Source organism: Nannospalax galili, unplaced genomic scaffold, assembly GCF_000622305.1.
Source record: "Nannospalax galili isolate Female #2095 unplaced genomic scaffold, S.galili_v1.0 scaffold454, whole genome shotgun sequence".
NCBI classification, from domain to species: Eukaryota; Metazoa; Chordata; class Mammalia; order Rodentia; family Spalacidae; genus Nannospalax; species Nannospalax galili.
The window spans coordinates 2,920,148-2,939,693 of NW_008334929.1; the positions used below are offsets into that span (position 1 = coordinate 2,920,148).

Below are 19,546 nucleotides of genomic sequence, written 5' to 3' on the forward strand. Positions count from 1 at the left end.
ATCTGTATGCATCAGACAAAGTTTCCAGGATTGAACAGTTCACACATCTGAAAAGCCATCATCACAGAAGCAGCACACTACAGATATGTGACAATCACTTCCCTTTTGTGTGTTCAAGTTAGCATCTAAAACTTACAAGTTCATTCTCCCACACTTACCACTTCTAACTCGTTTTCTCTCTCTGAAACACCCTTTTCTTCTTTCTTCTCTTGGTCGGTGTCTGTATTATCCTCTTTCCCAGTCACACTTTAAAAAAAGAAAAGGATATAAAGTGCGTTGCGAAAGCACAGAGGGAAACTCTTCTTTTCTCTCAGATTTTTGTTTTTAAATAACAGTAAGTTGTAAAAAAACAAACAGAAAGGGTTAGTCACTTAGCTAAGCAAACCTATCCTTTCTGATGGTTACAAGAAACAGAAATTACTACTTGACTAATAATGTAAAAGTTTTTATCAATGAAGAAAAGCTTATTTTCCAGAAATATTGAAAAATACCTCATACCCTGGGAACTTAGCACAGGAGCAGTCAACTAATTACAATGTACCACAATTTACATTCAAAAGAAATCAAAACAGACATTTCTGACTCCTCATCAAAATATATGAAAGCTATTCTCATATATAAATAGAATGCTATAAAACGATGTTGTTCTCAGTATCCTAATAAATTTAAGGTTATTTTTCAGAGTTCTAAATCACTCTGCCCCTAGTGAGCTTGCCCTCACTGGCCGTATCCTTAATGCCATGCTTAAACCATCTGTTCTACATAAGGCTATTTCTCACAATGTCCTCACAGAATGGGTCTTTGAATTCCAAAACTGTCTGAAGTTCAGGCTGTCCTCCGACTAACTGAGAAATTACGGAGTCTACACAAGTTTCACCATGAAGTCTGAAGCTCTCCTCTTTAGCGATCTACTGCCTATAGTCATGAGGCTACACAGGTATGAGATCACGGCTGCCTCTACGTTAACGCAGGCCTGGGAGGGGATAGGACTACAGTGTGAGAAGTTTTTGAATATTCAGGTCACTCTCATCTTTTCCTTGGATTTACCAAGCATGACAAACTATGTGTTCACTAGACTCATACATCTGAGTTAAACAGTATTAAGACAGTGAATTTTAAATGAATCTATGTTTTGTGATACAGTGGCATGTTAAAATATAAGGAATACTCAAATAAGGTAATATTGTCCAAATAAAATTCCTCTAGAATTCACCACATCTGTCGGAAGTTCTGTTACATTCAATAACTTCCCTGATACGTGGGCTTATTTCTAGGTCCTAAGCAAATGATTTGACCTCATTTAGGCCCTGTTATGATTACTTCACTCTAACATTCAACTCCAGGTCCCTAGTCTCATAGGTATTTTTAATATAGAACAATAAGAAAGTAACCTTTTCTCTTCATAAGCACTTTTGGGAGTTTGCAATTTGTTTCCTTATATGATTATTTATTTGAGCTGTCCTACCCGCTGGACTAAGGCCTGTGAGCACTCATCCTTTCCAGTCCCAAGGCCTGCACACAGTACATTACATTATTGAATATGTCATTTCCTTGATGAGAGCCTGCGTTTGAAAAGCCCTGTGCGCCTTCCACGCAGCAGTTAGGTTGAAATGGAATAATCAAGTTTGAATTTTCATAGATACATGGAGGACAGCATGTTTTTGGAGTAAGAAGTAAAAGCCAATAAGAACAGCAACAAAATAGTCACAATGAGTCAAGTAAATTGCAACAAACTTTTATGATCATTGTCAAATCATTGTATTAGGGGAAATGAACTTGAAAAAAACTGGAAACCATTCATGGTGAACACATGACAAATGATAATTTTAAAAGGCATGCTGCATGCCTCTTTGGGATGCTTAGAATATTCCAGGATTTTGCTACCATTACACAGCTCAAGCTAAAAATCTAACAAGAAATTGACCCTTCATCCAAGCATATTCAAAAGCCAACAACACATATTCAAATGCTAATGTGTAGAGGCTTAAGGTTTGGCACTGGAAGAGAATGTGGGGAGCACATTTCTCCTCAGGTCTTCCATTCCCTCCTTGAGGCTGTCTCCCTCTTATCTGGCTGCTGTGGTATGTAATTCCCACATTCTATCGTTTCCTACATTACCTCAAGTTTGATCTGAAATCCTCAGTACTCAGGGCCAGTCCGCACAATTTTATTCTGAACGCTTGATTAAACATACCACCTGCTCTCTTAAGTAACTAATACCCAGCCTAATAAATGTTCTTTCATTTCTATTTCCAATTAGAAGCTATTCTTGCACTCTGATACAGAAAAAATCAGCATCATAGCTATATACTACTGATATATATGCTTATAAGAATCACTTTCGAAGCTTCAGTTTTTAAAATATGATACTGATAATTACTGTATCTCAAGTACTGAAGTTTTCTTTGATAAATGGAACCAAATCGATACCTAAAATAATCAATGCAAGAGAATTAAATTCATACTGTACACAGAATCAGAATCTTGGGAGTTGGAATGAACATAAGAAATGAACTTCTTCATTTGATAAAACAGAAAAGAAATTGGGGCCTTGAGAAGCTAGCCACTCAGGGAATTAAGAACAGATGTCCTGGTGTAGAATACAACACCCAAATTTCAGGTACAGAGTTCAGGCCCACATCACCAGGGAGCTTGTTAATGTAGAATGCCACCCTCCACCACTGTGCTCCTGAAAAGAATCTGCATTTTACTAAATCTCCACAGATATGTGTGTGCATTTACATTGAGAGGTAGACCGGTCCACTTTTGCTGTCTACATGATCATGTGAAAATCAGAAGCAACCTCTATTTACTAACTCCATGTATTTAAAGAACTGAATATTTACATATGGTAGTATGCTTCAATGTATAATTTTAAACAGGCATTGTATTGTGACCTTTACAAATACAGGAATTTCACATTTGTAATGCTTTAATTCCACTGATAAATATGTTGTCCTAAAGAAATAGTGATTAGGAGGGTTCTGATGTGGTTCACAGACAATTAGAACTACATTCTAATTACAGAATACTTTTTAAATGTTATAGACTTAGCCGAGTATGGTGGTGCACACCTTTAATCCCAGCACTTGGGAGGAAGAGGCAGGCGGATCTTTGTGAGTTCGAGGCCAGCCTGGTCTACATAGTGAGTTCCAGGACAGCTGGGGCTACAGAGAGACCCTATCTCAAAAAGACAAAAAAAAAAAAAAATTATAGACTTGTAGAATATAAGCTCAGAGACTTTAGAATCTAAATAGCAAATAAAATATAATTAGGGGTCTAAATTATGATTAAATATAAAGTAAATTAGTCATTTAAATACACAGTAAAAGATCTAAAGCTTCTATTTGAAATAAGAGATGATTTCTAATATAATGCTTCTAAGAGAATTGCATTTTCAAACTATTTCTTAATGAGTCTGGCTACATAATTTGACAACTTGTTTGGAAAAAAATCTATGAAGAAAAGTTCTAGGAAGAGGAAAGCATTTACTTATTTAAATAACTAGCCATACTTCCAAGTGGGTGAAGGGTCAGTTTCCATTATATGGAGTTCAAGAAAGCTTCTAGGCATTGCCTGTGTTTCAAATGAAAAGGAGACTATTCAGATTTCAAAGTCCTGTTAGATACACTTGAAACACAAAAACATTTTCTAGCTTGCCATTAATGGTTCCTCATCAGTCTCATCTGTACTAAGGCCATAGTTTTCTGTTGCTCTCTTGCCATTTTAATGCTTCCCAGCAGAGCTTACACCAAATAGGAAGCAGAAACCTAGCCTGAGTTAGCACGTGTGCCTCAACAAAATGTCCATTCCCACCAACTGATAACTCCCACCCCGTTCACTCACAAGTTTCTGAGAGACACAGAATTGCTAGCTTTTGGTTTGCTTTTGGGAATCAGATGGCGGAGAGCTCAGACAGCTAATTTTACTAAAAGTTAAGTCAGCATACCTCTGGAGTTTATTTTTAAATCAAATGAAATTGCTTATGTTTTAATTCAAGCAACTACAGAGTTTTTATTCTTAAAAAGTACTTCTAATTTTTGTTATTTTCTGTTATTTTTATGAAAATCATTACTTTCAGGAATATAATCTAGTCCGAAGCAATCTACAGTTCTATAGCAATCTTTGTGAATGGCAACTAGGTATTTCAATGACATTTAAATTTAAAAAAAAAACCTGGGAAATATTCCAACCTTCTTTCTTCTCGATTGCTTCCCTCAAGTTTCTGTAGCCTTCAAAATCACGAGGCACAGTATTGGAGGCCAATGAAGGACAAACCAGACAGCAAAGCAAACATGGTAAGAAGGCAAAAGTGATACATGAGCTTGAAGACTTTGAAATAAACTTTAAAAGATGTCATTAAAGGACAATACACAGTAAAAAGGCAGTACATTCATACGAATATAAAGTAAGTAGAAAATCAAGTAGTTTTATGGCTAAGAAGAAAATATGGGCTGTCTGCTGAAATTATTTAACAGCAAATGTAGTCTCAACTTACATAAGCTGATAACTACTATTCGGACGTCATTGCTATTTTTAGGCCGAAATGAATTCTCAATTTTCCCCATAAGTAAAGCCTATTTCCAACAACATGCTTTTCCTTTTAAATCTTTCAAAAGACTTTTCACGGTATACTAAAAGAAATTCATAAAGTAATGCCTTTATACCATAATATGATATAGCAATACCACATACAAGTTACTACTTTTAAAAACTTGAATTTTTAAAAAATATATACGTGATCATCACTAAATCTAAGTAAAAATAAATCCCATGTCAAATTACATATGAGATGGCATTATAGGCAAATGAATACAGTTATGTGATCAATGAAAAATACAATTTTAAGCAAATGAAGATAAAAATTTTATAATGTTGGGATTAAGATTTCCTTATACTAATTACTACAAACTAGCAAAAGGGCGAAGCTAAGCCAAAAGTGGGAATAAAATGGGAAATTTAGTACTTTCCATTAGCAAGACTATTTTGCAATCTGAAAAAAAAAAACCATAAATTTACAGTTAGACTTTGGAATATAATTTAAAGAACAGTCAATATAAAAACCTGAAGATCTTTATGTAATGGAATGTACTTTTTATCAATATTTGTCACAGAGACAAAACAATAGATATGCTAGGCTGTGGATAGGCATACTGTTAACTAGATACAGCACTCTCTGTCTAGACCCCAAAGTATTCTTTTAGTATCATCAATATTTAAAATAATGAAAAGACGGAGCCTGAGTTGTGAATTATTCCATGAAGCCAGTTCTCATTTTCATCTGTGCTGTGTGATTTCATAGGACTTTCATTTCTTGGACTGTGATTGTCTCTTAGAGTCAACTTATATACTGCTATTAGGAGATGAGACCAGCAATCTGAGAGAAAAACCACCTACAGAGTAATACTAGTCAGGATCAGATGATGACTAGAAAGGTTGGCATCGCACAGAATCTGTGTGTTGCTGAAGTTTCAACCCAACAGCACCAAGTCTGAGTGCGATGCAGTCTGTCATTTCAAGCTAGATATCCAAAGGATGGGACTAAACATGTGAACAGTACACGATGCAAAACAAACGAGCCTAATCTAGGCTTACACTGATATAACAAGTAACCATGGCTCAAAGTATATGGTTTCCTGGTGAAGAGCCCAAATTTTCTACTTTCAATATAGAGGGTTGTTGGGTTTTTTTTCCCCTGAAACTCTTGGTTTATTGTATGTTTTTTTTATTTCAATTCTTTGCTTAAGATGAGTTTATTTACATTTCTAAAATGGGAACTTATATTTCATAGATCTAAAAGTTATTGGGGCTAGATGTGATCAATGAAATGCTTTATCAACCTGAATAAAATAGCACTAGCTCTTTTGCTTTGGTTTTATTTTTGTTAGTGTATGTGGCGTGTACATGTGTGCGTACGCGCGTGTATGTGTGTGTGTGTGTGTGTGTGTGTGTGCGCACACACCCAGGTGGGCATGTGCAGGTCAGAAGAGCACTTTCAGAAATCAGTTCTCTCCTTCCACTGAGAGTTCTAGGGGCTGAATCGAGTCTTCAGGTTTGCAGAGCAAGCACTTTTCCCCTGAGCCATCTCACCAGCCCAGGTTTTCATTTTTAATATAAAACAACGCTTGTCTATGGACTAGCAAGACAAATTTCATTAAACCTAAAGATTTATGTGATAGTAGAGTTCACAGATTGGCTATGTAGACATTTATGTCTATAGTATAAAAGACAAAATTTTTAGTTCCCAAATATCGGCATCAGTATTAAAGAATCACCGAAGCACATACATGAAACATGCCTTAGAAAGCACACTCCATGAGCTCTGAGATTTAAGAATGTTAACTGGTTTTGTCGTGGAAGCTTTCACTTATCTGCCTTACCATGTCTGCTCACCAATATTTTTCTCTAACTGCACTCCTATTTATTAGGAAATAATTTGTTGTCCTTCAGATAGTTTAATATTTAAATTGAATTGTTTAGTAGGTCATTATTATTCATATGTACCATTATCTTTATCATAATTATTACATCTATCACATTCACTGAATTATCCACAAATAATTCGAAATAACTGCTGTTTTGTTTCAATTTGTTATGAACAAGGGTTCCGTAATAAAGAAACCAGGAAAAATATAAATAAAATATTTTCTCTTAGTACTGTTTCTCAGTCAAGAGTATTTATTAGAATGCATTAAAACAAAAATAATCTGAACCAGAGGAATCGAGTTCAGGTACCTATGGGCACTATAAAAATATCAAAAACATTTTTATTAGGATCCCTATTTATCTTTTGTTATTCATATTCAACAAGTGATTTATGCAAAGTCTAAAGGACTTAAAGTATAGACTCAGTCATGACCTTGAAAAATGTACATCTGTTTATACTTGTTATTCATGAACACACACTTAACATTTAAAACATGTCACACCATCTACAAAACTGAGTTTGGCAAGCTAATGCAAAAGTGCGAAAGTTCATTCGAGCTCATTTCCATAATCGTGAGCTCCGTCAACGGGGACTGAGTCATGAGCCGTGTCCCCCTATGGCTCTATGAAAACACTAAGTAACACGACCTGCTCAGGAGCATGGTGCCTCCTAACCATAGTGTGTAATCATCCATTTAACTATTTTGTCCATTCTTTGCTAACATAAAGCACAGAGCAGAGTTAATCTAAGGAACTTAAATTTCTACTAACTTTGATCAACTGACTGTTCAAAGAGAAACATCTGGCTCTCTAAATACATTCTTAAACAGCAGGAAAAAGTCAATAATTCTCCAAAGCCTCCCCTGCTAGACACAGGAAGAAGAAGGCCTGGCCTCCTTTTGAATATCTAGCCAGAAATGCTTAAAGTGAATTCCAGTGGCATGTTGAAATAAATAGCTGGACTGCACATAGAACCAATGCGTGAATATGGAAATAATTTGAGTATTTAAGCACTCGCACGTTACAAGTGATCAAATTTTCATTTTCTTCCTGTTCTTTGTAGCCAACTGATTTCAGAAAGAGATCTTGTTAAGCTACAAGGAAGAGAAGCCTAGTGTGGGGGGAAGATGAACAACTCCAGGAAGGTTCGGAGGGCCTGAAATAGCACGGTCATACAATCAAACTAGAATCCCTGAAGAAAACAGACCAAATGGCATTCTGACAGATTCGTTTAGCGTTTAGTTAAACTAATCTAATGGCATTAGGATGCCCACAAGACCACTTAATGATGTTAGAAATGAGACAGGTGAAGACACTGTTTTAATGGAGCACAGCCAGCTCTGCAGAGACACAAGATGGATGGAATGTGAAAGCAGCGACTGGAAAACAAAATAACTTCTACTAGCAATTTTACCTTGTCATAATCAAAATAACATTCATTACTACATGGTACTAAGTAGCTAAGCTTACTTTTCTTAAGTAGAGATAAACCATTAAAAGTTATATAACTGTGATATTAAGCTAATGTAAGTAATTTTCCATGAATTCACATACTTAGGAGACTATGCAACTCTAATTACAAACTAAAATAGCCTGAAGAGTAAAAGGTCAGTAAAGATTGCAAACACTACCTTTTCTTCTTTTTCTTCTCTTTCCTCTTTAGCTTCTCTAAATCTTTCTTTGCTAGATCAATAATTTCGATAGTTTCTTTATCCGAAGACAGTATGGTAGGAGAGAAAGCCGATGACCCACTGAAATACGGGGCTCTTGCTGTGGCTCTGGTCAAGTTTTTCCGAAGATTCTCATTCACTGCTTCACTTTCTAATAACTTTGCCCTAATGAATAAAAGTATGTTAAAGAGGGAACAATTTTATTGTGGTAAAACCCAACAGACCTTTATTATCCTGGCCATCTAAAGTGTACAGCTGAGGATTCAGCTCATCTACACAGCTACACAGCCACCACCACCAGGCACACCCAGATCACGTTCCCCTTAGCACACTGACTACACACTGAACACCAGCACCACTCACTAAGCGACACAGTGAGATGGTAGAGCTATTCAAAATAAATGTGCTTGCAGACATTAAAGTTTAGACACTTTTAAATTTTCTGACTGAATCATTCTAAGTCTGATCACACTATTAAGTGGTCAAAAGAATTCTAAATATCAAGGTGCCAGTGGTAACTAGATTACTTGAATTCTGGCCACTGGGCAGAAGTAATTTGTAAAGTACTGTTTAAAATACATAAGCAATGCGGCCCCACAGTTTCAGGTCTAAAACTTTATAAGGAATCATGGCCCTGAATGGCTGAAAACTTTTACCAGGAAATGCAAATTTAAAAATTAAAGTATTCTCGTGTTTTGTCAAGTGGTCCTAATCATGGCAAGAGGGTAGTATAAGTGCATGTATGTATACACATGTGTACTATGAACAATGCATAGAACAGAGCAGGAGGAGATACGGAAAGATCTTAGAATCTTGAGAAGAAAAGAGAAGTCTGCATTACTCCCCTTTACTTCTATCTGATATAAACTATCAAGGCCCCAATGATCTATCTCACCAGAACAGATTTTCAAAGTTAATTTGGTGCATTGCTAACTGAGATGGGGCCCTAAAACAACCCCTGTCAGCACCGATGTAACTGAGCACTGTGGCCACATCATCAAGTATTTCAGAGGAAAATGCTGCTTTCCTCACAAACAAAATTCTGAAATGCGTGCTCACCTCTGCTTTTTTGTGTCTACCACAGTTATTCATAATACGCCTTATTTTACTTATTTTTTATTTATTTATTCTCTGTATGGAGGTGAGGGTATGGGGTAATCCAGGGTTTAGGCATGTGTTCTTGTAGGTGCACGTGTGTAAGGTCCGTGTGTGTGTGTGTGTGTGTGTGTGTGTGTGTGTATGTAAGTCACAGGTTAACCTCAGACATCATCCTCAGGAGCCATCCACAGAAGCAGTCCACCTTGCTTTCTGGACGAGTCATTTCATTGGCTTGGAGCTTGCCAGTTAGGGTAGGCTGGCTGGCTGGCAAGCCGGGGCTATGCCTGTCTGCCCCTCTGTGCTTGGACGAAAGCATTTATCACACTTAGCTCTTTTTTCTGGGGATTGAATTCAGACCCTCAGGCTTGCTCCTCAAGTACTTCACTGGCTGACCCATATCTCTGGCCCTCACACTCTGAAAACCAGCTAAAGACAGACTGTACTAGAATTAGTGACTATGCTTCAGATCAATGGCCCACACAATCTGAAGGAAACAGCTTTATATCTAGAATCATGTGATCTAGAGTCATGTCAGCAGAACAATTACAATGATCAATAGGTCTAGGAAGAACTTTCAAGATGAACATGCATGTGCTTAACATGCACAACCAAGTTCAATTCCCAGCACCAAGAAAGTATAGATAATAGCTATGTGTGAACTTCTAGGTTATGATTTCAAAGTCGTCTTAAATAAAGTTCTAAATATATAATGCTGTCATTTTTTTTACTTTAAGTCAACAAAGTGAAGTTTAAAAACTCAAGTTAACTATATAATTCCAAATCAAAGGACAGCGAGATAACTCAATGACTAGGGGAGCCTGTCACCAAACCTGATGGCCTGAGTTTGATCCCTGGAACCCACATGGTGGAAAGAGACCTCTGACCTCCACACAGACACCGGCATGTGTGTACCTACACACATTCACACATACACACACACATACACATACACACACACACACATTTTTAAATAGATTTTTTGGAAACTTGAAATCAAGACATGTTTATCACACAGCAGAAATGTGTTAACCATATGTTATGCTTTCCCATATTTTCAGTTTATCCCAAAGCCTGGATGAATGGTAACAAAAGCTGAAACCATAAGAAAATGCAATAAATCAGCTAACAATGTGTGCTTTCAACTTGCATTTTGTTGTGTTATACCTGGTTTTCAAGGCTTGCATTTGGTAGGGACTGAAACCTTTACAGCTCACTTCCATAAACAGCTACATGAAGGAAAGTTGTGTTTGTAGAGGCTACACAGAGGAGGTACATTTCCCCCCGACCTTCCCGCTCTCCCGACTCCCCACCACACACTTGCGGCTTTTTATTTACTAGGAGGCCAGACGACTTGAAGGGAAGTGGACTTCACTGGAAGGGACAGACCAAGGGCTTGCGTCTCAGCAGCCACTCTGGATCTAAACATCCTGATCTTCCATGTGTAAATAAAGATTAAAATAGATACTTCCCCTAAGACTGTGATGAGAATCAATTATGCAATCAATTTAAACTTGTCTGATATTATATTTGGCAGACAAAAGTAGTTCTTATAAAAATTAGAAATAATTGTCGACAGTAGTAAATTAAATGAATCAATTACAAACATAAAATACTGCCATTGGATAATGTGAAATCATTAGAAAAACAATTCATAACACTGAAAATGTTCATAACATACTGTCACATTTCAAAGAACAGATAGCAAAACAACACACAGTATAATTTTGCCAGTTTTGTTGACACACAGAGGGAAACTATTGAAGACAGGTAGCAAAATGCTAACTTCAGTTCTCAGTTCTGAGAACAGAGGGAAAATGACTCATTTCAAGTTTTTCTTCATATTGTTTCTTCTATGTTCAACTTCTATAAAAATTTTAATGTCTCAAAATTAAGTAGCGATGCCTTCACAGACATTAAAGGTAAGTTTATTAAAACATCACTACTGAGGGCTGGAGAGACGGCCCCACTTAAGAGTACTGACTGCTCTGGCAAGGACTTGGGTTTGGTTCCAGCACCCACATGGTGTCTAACAACTGTCTGTAACTCCAGTTCCAGAGGATCTGACACCCTCTTCTGATCTCTGTGGACACTGCACAGCACAGGTGCACTTAACATATATGCAGGCAATACACTCATACACATAAAATAAAAATTAGAAATATTTTTCAAAAGCCACTACTATGATTTCATAATCAGAATAATGTCTAAAGTAAATATCCAGGCAGCAATATATTCAGATAAAATCTCACTCAGTTTAAGGAGCTGGGATTAAGTCTTCACAAGAGGAAATTCTGACATAAATATGGATTAATATGGGATTTAGTAATTAAAAACAGAATTTGAGAAGATAGGCTAAATAACACCTCAGACCTTTACATCACCTTTCATTTTAAGGACTTAATACATTTTTTTCACTCAAGCCCCACAATAACTTTATGAGACTAACAAGTATTATCTCTTTTTTAAAGACTAACAAACTAAAACTCAGAGATGTTTGGTAACCTAGCATATTAGGTAACACCTTGTTAATAAAGAGAAGCTTACATTTCAATCCGGATAATTCAATTTGAATTCAGAGTTCATTTATGGGTAGTCTATATGTCAGTTATTTTTACGTTGTACACTATAATCCTGGGACTCTAGAAGACTACTCCCCAGGGGTGGGGCACATCTAATTAGAGAGCCATCAGGGCTGGGAAACTGAAACAAGAGATTAACCCATAGGAGGAAAGGGTCAGGGCCTATGAATCATCGCTGTGCTGTCCTCTAATGCCTTAAGGAGCGGACCCACTGAAGATGGAAGCTGTCGGGTACTGCTTTTTCCATCAGGAGTAGAAATGACTCAGGGAGTTTTCTAGGAAATAATGACAGTAGTTATGCCATGTGGCCAACAGTGAGATCAAGGTTAGGTACAGCCTTAGCATATCAGGTGGAGGAGGGGAAACAGACCACAAGAACCAAAAAAAGACAAGCAGTGGCCAGTGACAAGGGAATAAAGGAGGGGAGGAGAAGCCACATAGGAAGGGATGAAGGCCTTCAGAAGCAAGGGGGCAGGTGCACTCAAGAAATGGTGAAGGCATGGTCTACAAATAAGGAAAGATTAGCCCGAGAATAAACTTTGGACAGCTCTCAGGGAGGAGTACCAGCAGCCTTGCAGGGTAGAAACTGAAGTTTAGTCTGGCTGTTGTAGAGAACCGGGATGCAATGCCCACAGGCTGTCAAACAGCAGAGCATGAAAAATTACACACGTACAAAGCATGAACAGCACCATTACCAGAATAACTTTACTGCCACAGCGGAATATCTTTTTGCTCATCCTTGATTTTTGAAAGATTTAAGGGAACAAAGGTACTTTGCAGTGGCAGAAAGCAGAGGAAAGTACCTGTCGGTGTTTGGGAGCCGCTGGAATAGCCCAAGAAGTTGGGGTATGAACACAGATTCAAGACAGGGAGAGTTAGGGCAGCTATGAATGGTGACGACCTCAAACTTGGTTCTTCTCTGCAGAAGTGAGATTTGAACTAGCTAGATGTTCCCTGTGGAGCTGACTGAAGTTTTACTTCAAGAGAAAATAACTCAGCATCAGGGCAAATCACAGAACCTAAAAATCTTCCAAAATTGATGAATATCCCCGTCCTGTTTCTCACTCCTATGCCCAAATCTTGTTTCCTCCACATTCCTATACTGCAAATGGGCATGCTTTCACTAAATCCTTACACCTGTATTTCCACATGTGACTTACATTTCTTTACTAGACTGTGCCCTCGTTATATCATGCCTGTCCCCAATCTGTGGCATCCATGCTCAGACGTGAGCATCTGCTGCATGTTGTATCATATGTAGCAGAGAAAAGCAGGCGAACTGGCAGGGATTCAGGAACCATGGAACTACCAAAGTCACAGAAGGAACAGGAACAGAAGGAAACCCAAAAGTTAAAGATGCTCATAGATGTTGACCTCTTCTCAAATGATGGGGGAAGAGCCACAGGAATGAAGGGCTCTGAACATAGCCTCACCCACATCAGTTACGCCTGGCCTACAGTGCAGGATTGGTGGTGTCCACTGTGGGGTCCAACAGTAACAATGGGGACAACACGCAAAAGTAACATGGGAAGAGAGAAGAGAAACAGCTTTGGAGTACAACATTATGCACAAGTCACGTATCTAGAGCTCTACAGTTAACATGGCCAGTCTCACTGTGAACAGTTTCTGAGCAGTAAGCTCAGCACAGAAATGTCACAAACATTACAGAAACAAAAATCATTATGCAATGTGTATGGAAAACTATACCTGAGATCTTCTATTTCCTTGATGTAACTATGAATCATATTACTAATTTCTTCATTCCCTTCACCTGCAAGATAAAATATGAAATGAAAAATTTATTTTAAAATGAAGACTTCAGTGTTGGGGGTATAGCTCTGTGAAGCGTGCTTGTCTAGCATGTATGAGGCCTGGGTTTGACCCTTAGGCACCAAAATAAAACACAAAGCCCACAGCAAATCTTCTCCCCTTAATTTGAACAGACCAGAAAACAAAATGATGCCCAGGGCACATTTTGTGTATGTAAGAAATTATTTTTGAAAGCTACGCACTTAAATTTAAATAATAGATTATATATACAAAATTTCAGACATCTACTTCACCTATTCCAGCTAACTAATGAACACAAAATGTTCCCCACCTTTCAGAAGTTAATCTCTCATCCATCCTGCCCTAAACACACACCTGCTCTGGCAAGAACTTGGTTGGCCTGATCGCTGACGAGCTGCGTGATTCTGGTCCGAAGCGCATCGACAGTCTCTTGCATGGCTTTTATTCTCACGCGCAGGTTATTATTTTCAGTCTGCAGCATAGCATTCTCATGAAACATGTCATTGATGCTTTCCATGCCCTCCTCATCAATTATTCTTTTGCCCTTGAAAAGAAATATTTCCTGGTTGGTTGAGAAGCCTTGAAGACACGACACTCCAAGACTATGCAATTCTATAAGCCCTTTTACCTTACCAGCCCAAGGCAAAAAATCCATTCCTCTCTAATACAATCCTCCATGGTACATCAGTCACTAAAAATATGAGAAGGCTAAGAAGCCTTGTGAAGCAATTAGGTTAGAGTGAACATCATTGACACCACCCACAAGACTAGTGAATCCTACCTACATCCAAAATACCTCCAAGCCACCCCCAAAAGACATCACCGTATTCACAAAACACCAGCCATAAGTGGGTCACACAGTACTGTCCAGTCAGTCCTTTCGACTTACTGTTTTGTACTCCATGAGCTCCATCTGAAGACGTGTGATCTCGCTACGGAGTGCATTTATTTGCTGACTTGCTCTGTCTTGATTGACCATCACTTTGTTCTTGATATTTCTGGCTCGATTGGCATATTTCAGAGTGTTCAATGTTTCCATAAAATCTCTGTCTGAAGGGCTGACACAGGCTATCATGATTGTCTGGCTGAAAGTTACAAAGAGTAATTATTTATACAAATAAAAGCAAACAGAACATTGAAATGCTTGTTTGAAAATTCTCTCCACTTGAATAGCAGTGTCTTCTCTTGAACAGACTGATGTTACCAACTTAAAGATAAATCAAGTTTAAAAGTTCCCGTGCAGCTTAAAGAAAAGATTTTGTTTATTTAGGTAATACCGGAAAGAAGAATTTGTACTATTTTCTTTGATACATAACTCTTGAGAACACACCAGCACACATATTTGTCTCTGACTTTTTTGCACAAACTTTTTGAAGCAATACTCAAAATAATTCTAAAATTATTTTAACTACAAATATGGCATGTTGAAAATAAAAAATAATTTCATTATTGTTACTTTAGTATTTTTAAAATTTCTTCCTTTCATTTAATCATTGCTACCCTGACTGGCTTCACAAAGAATTTTTACACAAAATGTAATCATATTTTAAAAAAATAAACATATGTCCTTATGTTTCACAGTAAAAACATTATTTGTGATTGAAAAATCAAATTTTTAGAGTTTTGATCATATTACACAGGATAGAAATGGAAAACATTACTTATAGTTATGATAAACCAATATGCCAATCAAAATAGGATAGTCAAATACTTGATGTGCCCCAGCTATTAGTTCTGTCAATGAAACACACGAAGATTCTCCTGGGCACTCACAATCCAATTAAACAAGATATGAGAACAGCAAAGTGCTGGCAAATTAGCACAGGTAGTAATCAGTGAGCACCCTCATTTTATTCAATGGACATTTTTAAATTTTTCTGTATATTCAAAATTATTTATTTTAGACTTTGTAAAAAGGTATCAATAATATTTAAACTAATTTGCAATTATTTAGAGGATAGCATTCATTTTTCGACAAGATTCTTTCAGGCATCTACTGTGTGCTACACAGAAGATATGCCATGGCAAAACAGGCTTCCTTTACAAGTTGCATCACTGAATAACATTTTTAACCTCTCTGAACATTACCTATAAAATAGAAATTTCAACAGCTTCCCAAGAATTATTATAAGCACTATTTGAAATAGTTTATAAAATGACTTACACATTTTAGGGACCTAATATCTAATCAGCTCTTTATACATAATTGCTTTATAACAAAAGCAATTCTTGACTGCTCTTGCAGAGGATCGGGGTTCAATACCCAGCACCCACATGGTGGCTATGAACCGTCCTTAACTCCAGTTCCAGGGGAATCCGAAGCCCTCTTCTAACCTTCGCGGCATTGCACAACACGGATGCACTCACATACATGCAGGCAATACACTCATACACAAAAAAATAAATAAAAGTTTGTTTTTTTTTAAATTCTTATAAATCATCTCACAGGTATACTTAAAAATACTTATTAACAGACACTCAGGGTCACCACATAGGCGTACCTATTGCCTCCCAGGGAGTCCTGCAGCAGCCTCGTCAGCTTGGAATCTCGATAGGGAACATGGGTGGCTCTCTTACTCTTGTCACCCAATGCGCTAATTACATTTCCAAGGGCCAACTAAGAAAGAAAAAGCAAGAGGAAAACTATAACACTCAAATAAGGACAGCCTGTGGGAGTAAATGGAAACTGACAAGAACACGTTTGATTTAACATTTTATTTTCAAATACATGTAAACTTTGTAATATATGTATTATTCATAACACAAATACTTAAACTTCTATCCAAAGATTTTCTTTAGAAATAAAAATATTGAAAAATTGACAAATTTTAACCATCCCTGGAGCTCCGGTTATGTCTCTAAAAAATTACCGGTTCATATTATAAACTCTTCTCATCCCAGTGAAGAACGTTTAGTCAATTCACAGTTCCTTGGAAGTTTTCTGTTACAATTCTAATGCTTTATGTGGTTAAAATCTCCTTTAGCCATAAGAAAAATATTAGTGTCATTTTCCTGAGCAAGGAATTCTCATATATATAAACCTGACTTTACAAATACAATGAAACTATGTATTTAACATTTAATTTTTTAAAAGCTAAGTCAAATTACAAGCTCCATTGTCACACTGCCCGCCACCTCTACTGATGAGCTAGCACCTGCAAGAAAAGCAACATCCAAACATGAGCCACGCTACATCTTAAAAGCACACCATCCACAGCCATGTCTGTTAGGACCGGGCCATCATGCAGCAGGTGGCATGGCGCTCACATTGCATCCTGACTCTCCACTCCCAGAAAGGCACTCTTAGGTACTGGCCACATCAAAATTCTAAAGGGAGCAATGTCTTTGGTTCATTCCTGAAAACATACCTCCTAAGAAATGGAAAACAACACTCAAAGTCCAGGATGAAAGCCTAACCTTTCACAGACCACTAAAACAAAGGGTGAGTCCATCAAGGTGGACCTTGATATTGGGAGGTCGGGGTCTCTAATAAACCTTATTGGATAATTCTGCCCAGAAAGGTCATAATCACATTGGTGCGCAAATACGCAGTGATAAAAACAAACAAACAAACAACGGAATCATACGTTTAGAGGCCCAGCTCCAGGACAGCAGAGAAACAAGATGAACGCACACAACCAAATGTCAGCTTTACAGGAATCCAGAAATTTTATGTGGTAACAAGTATCCAATTTTATAATAAAGACAATAAGAAAAGTTTTGGTATGCAAAAGTTGGCTCTAAAACATTTTATTAACAAGCCTAAGGCTAGCTCATCCACAAAGTGTTTTCCAATCAAAAGACCACTAGGTGGCATAGTATTAAAGTTAATTCCTTATACACGTTATTTTTTTAAAAAATCATTGTGAAAAAGCCTTTGAATAACCCTCACAGTCAATAAAATGACTGTCAGAAAATGTTAGCAAAAGCTATCTTACCTCTTGTCCTAAGAAATACTTAATATTAAATGTTTATTTTGAATGTATTTTCTTAAATGTGGAAAGAAGTTTTCAAATAATGTTTTCATAAACATAGTATTTACATATACTATAAAACTGAATCCAGCTAAATTTAGCATGAAAGTCTGCAATGTGTGTGGGAGGGAGTGTACAATACAGGCCAGAGACTCAAATTGTTAGTGTTTACCTCAGCCTTCATCTCTCAGGGCAGTGCTGAAGGATTTCCATTGAGGCATATTACAAATTACAGCAGAGGCAGAAGCAGGAGAGTCACTGTGGGGTGTGGCCAGCCTGGCCTGCATACAGAGACCCAGCCCCTAAAAGAAAAGGTAAATGGAAAAAAGGCAGCAGGCAGAAAAGCCACAAATTCCCAGCATAAAGCTTTCGTCTTACAAGTCCACAGTTGATAGAAATCCCTTCCTTCGCCCGCTCGCCAGTAGCTCCTGTTCGTTTCAACCTCTCTGACCCTGCTAGATCAACAAAATGGAACTTTGCAGTCAGTGTTTCAAATTCATTCATCTGTGCCGACTCAGAAATCATCTTATTATCAGTTGTGTTTTCCTACAACGAAGGAAAATCATTGAAAAGACTTTATTAATGTGATACAACATGCCCTATAACCCTACCCACGTCCCACATGCTTACACAGCTAAAGAAACAGTTGTGTAACCATATAAGTAGAAATGACTTAATGTCAGAAAGAAGCCTGAAGGCAAAAATCCAGCTGTTGTGAACTAAGGCTCCACAGACAACTGTACATTATAACTGGGGAACATAAGCACAAATCTCACAACAAAGGGCAACTCATCACCCCTCACAACAGCAGACATTTAGTGCTTCTGTTTCCCAAAATCTAACACAATTGACAGCTTTGATTTAAACAGTGAGGAAAAAACTTAAGGAAGAATTAAAATAAACTTGAGAGCCACATAATTTTAAGGAGCTAAAGACTGAAAGTTTAAGAAGAACCAGTAACTCACAGCGTCTGTTTGGGGACACATTCTGGTCTGACAAACGTGAATGGTAAAAATGGCATGTGACCGAGAGCTCTGCACATTCATCTGGGTACTGGCTGTGGTGCGGGACAAAGCACCCAGCTTTAGACACTGCATCATCTGGAAAAGGGGAAGAAGGCTTGACTTGAGCATCTTTACCCAGGATACTACCTTCCTGCTGACTGAGCTAAAGGCTACATCCCACCACAGTAAAGGAGATAAAGGAGCCATCGCCAATGGTCATTTTAGTCACAGGCACATTTGGGGCTGAAGTTTACAGTACAGTGGTGCATTGTTTTTTAAGTAGAAGTAAACACTGAGTTCTTTTATTTGCCATTTGCTGACATTTTCAGCTTCCATTCAGTGCAGCAGAATGCTTTGATACAAACTAAACAATAATTTGAATTACTTATTTAGGCTATTCCGTATCTCCTGTTTTAAATTTTTCTTTGCTTTTTCTTCTGAGATTTTTTTTTCTGAAAAGTTTCCCTTTAGAAGCCAAGATACAATCCTATTTGTCTGAAGCAAAAACAGCAAAGAGACTGTAGTCTCACGGTCAGCATTAATTATCTAACCCTCTTCACCTGTGAAAGCTTACTGTTACACAAAGGGCTTCAGGCTCCTCTGATGGATGGTAAATGCAATGCTTTTATCATAACCCTCACATTTTAAAAACCATGTTTCACATTCATTTTAGCATGTATGTGCATGTGCCACATGGTGTGGGTGGACATCAGAAAACAACATTTGGAATCAGTTCTCTCTTTCTACTTTGTGGGTTCTGGGGCTCAAACTTAGGTCATAAGGCTTGGTACCAGGCACCTTTACCCGCTGAGTCATGTCACTGCCTCTTTCACATTTTTATAGTGGTGCTCTTTTAGAAAAAAAAAAAAAAAAGAAGATTTTTTAACTCTACTTTACTTAAGGATGCCCATTTTAAGCATTGATCCTAAGGATACCATCAGTTGGCATGGCTTTTACAAGTCACCTATACTATATTTTAACAACACAGCTGTCAGCTGTCACCT

At 37.5% G+C, this 19,546-nt stretch overlaps 1 protein-coding gene across 6 annotated transcripts in view; it reads right to left on the reverse strand.

The window, feature by feature from the left end:
- Positions 1-19,546, reverse strand: part of Kif21a (kinesin family member 21A) — a 141,622-nt gene that overhangs the window by 45,701 nt on the left and 76,375 nt on the right. For 5 of the 6 annotated variants that reach the window (XM_008829666.3, XM_008829665.3, XM_029561886.1 and 2 more), the window contains exons 5-12: positions 18,504-18,638; positions 17,917-18,084; positions 16,066-16,181; positions 14,454-14,649; positions 13,919-14,108; positions 13,481-13,544; positions 8,058-8,261; positions 159-246 (exon numbers count right to left, since the gene is read on the reverse strand). In XM_008829666.3, coding sequence (XP_008827888.1) covers positions 159-246; positions 8,058-8,261; positions 13,481-13,544; positions 13,919-14,108; positions 14,454-14,649; positions 16,066-16,181; positions 17,917-18,084; positions 18,504-18,638 — 1,161 coding nt within the window. Of the gene's footprint in view, positions 1-158; positions 247-4,193; positions 4,233-8,057; positions 8,262-13,480; positions 13,545-13,918; positions 14,109-14,453; positions 14,650-16,065; positions 16,182-17,916; positions 18,085-18,503; positions 18,639-19,546 lie in introns of all 6 variants that reach the window. The other variant, XM_008829661.3, reaches the window with a different exon arrangement.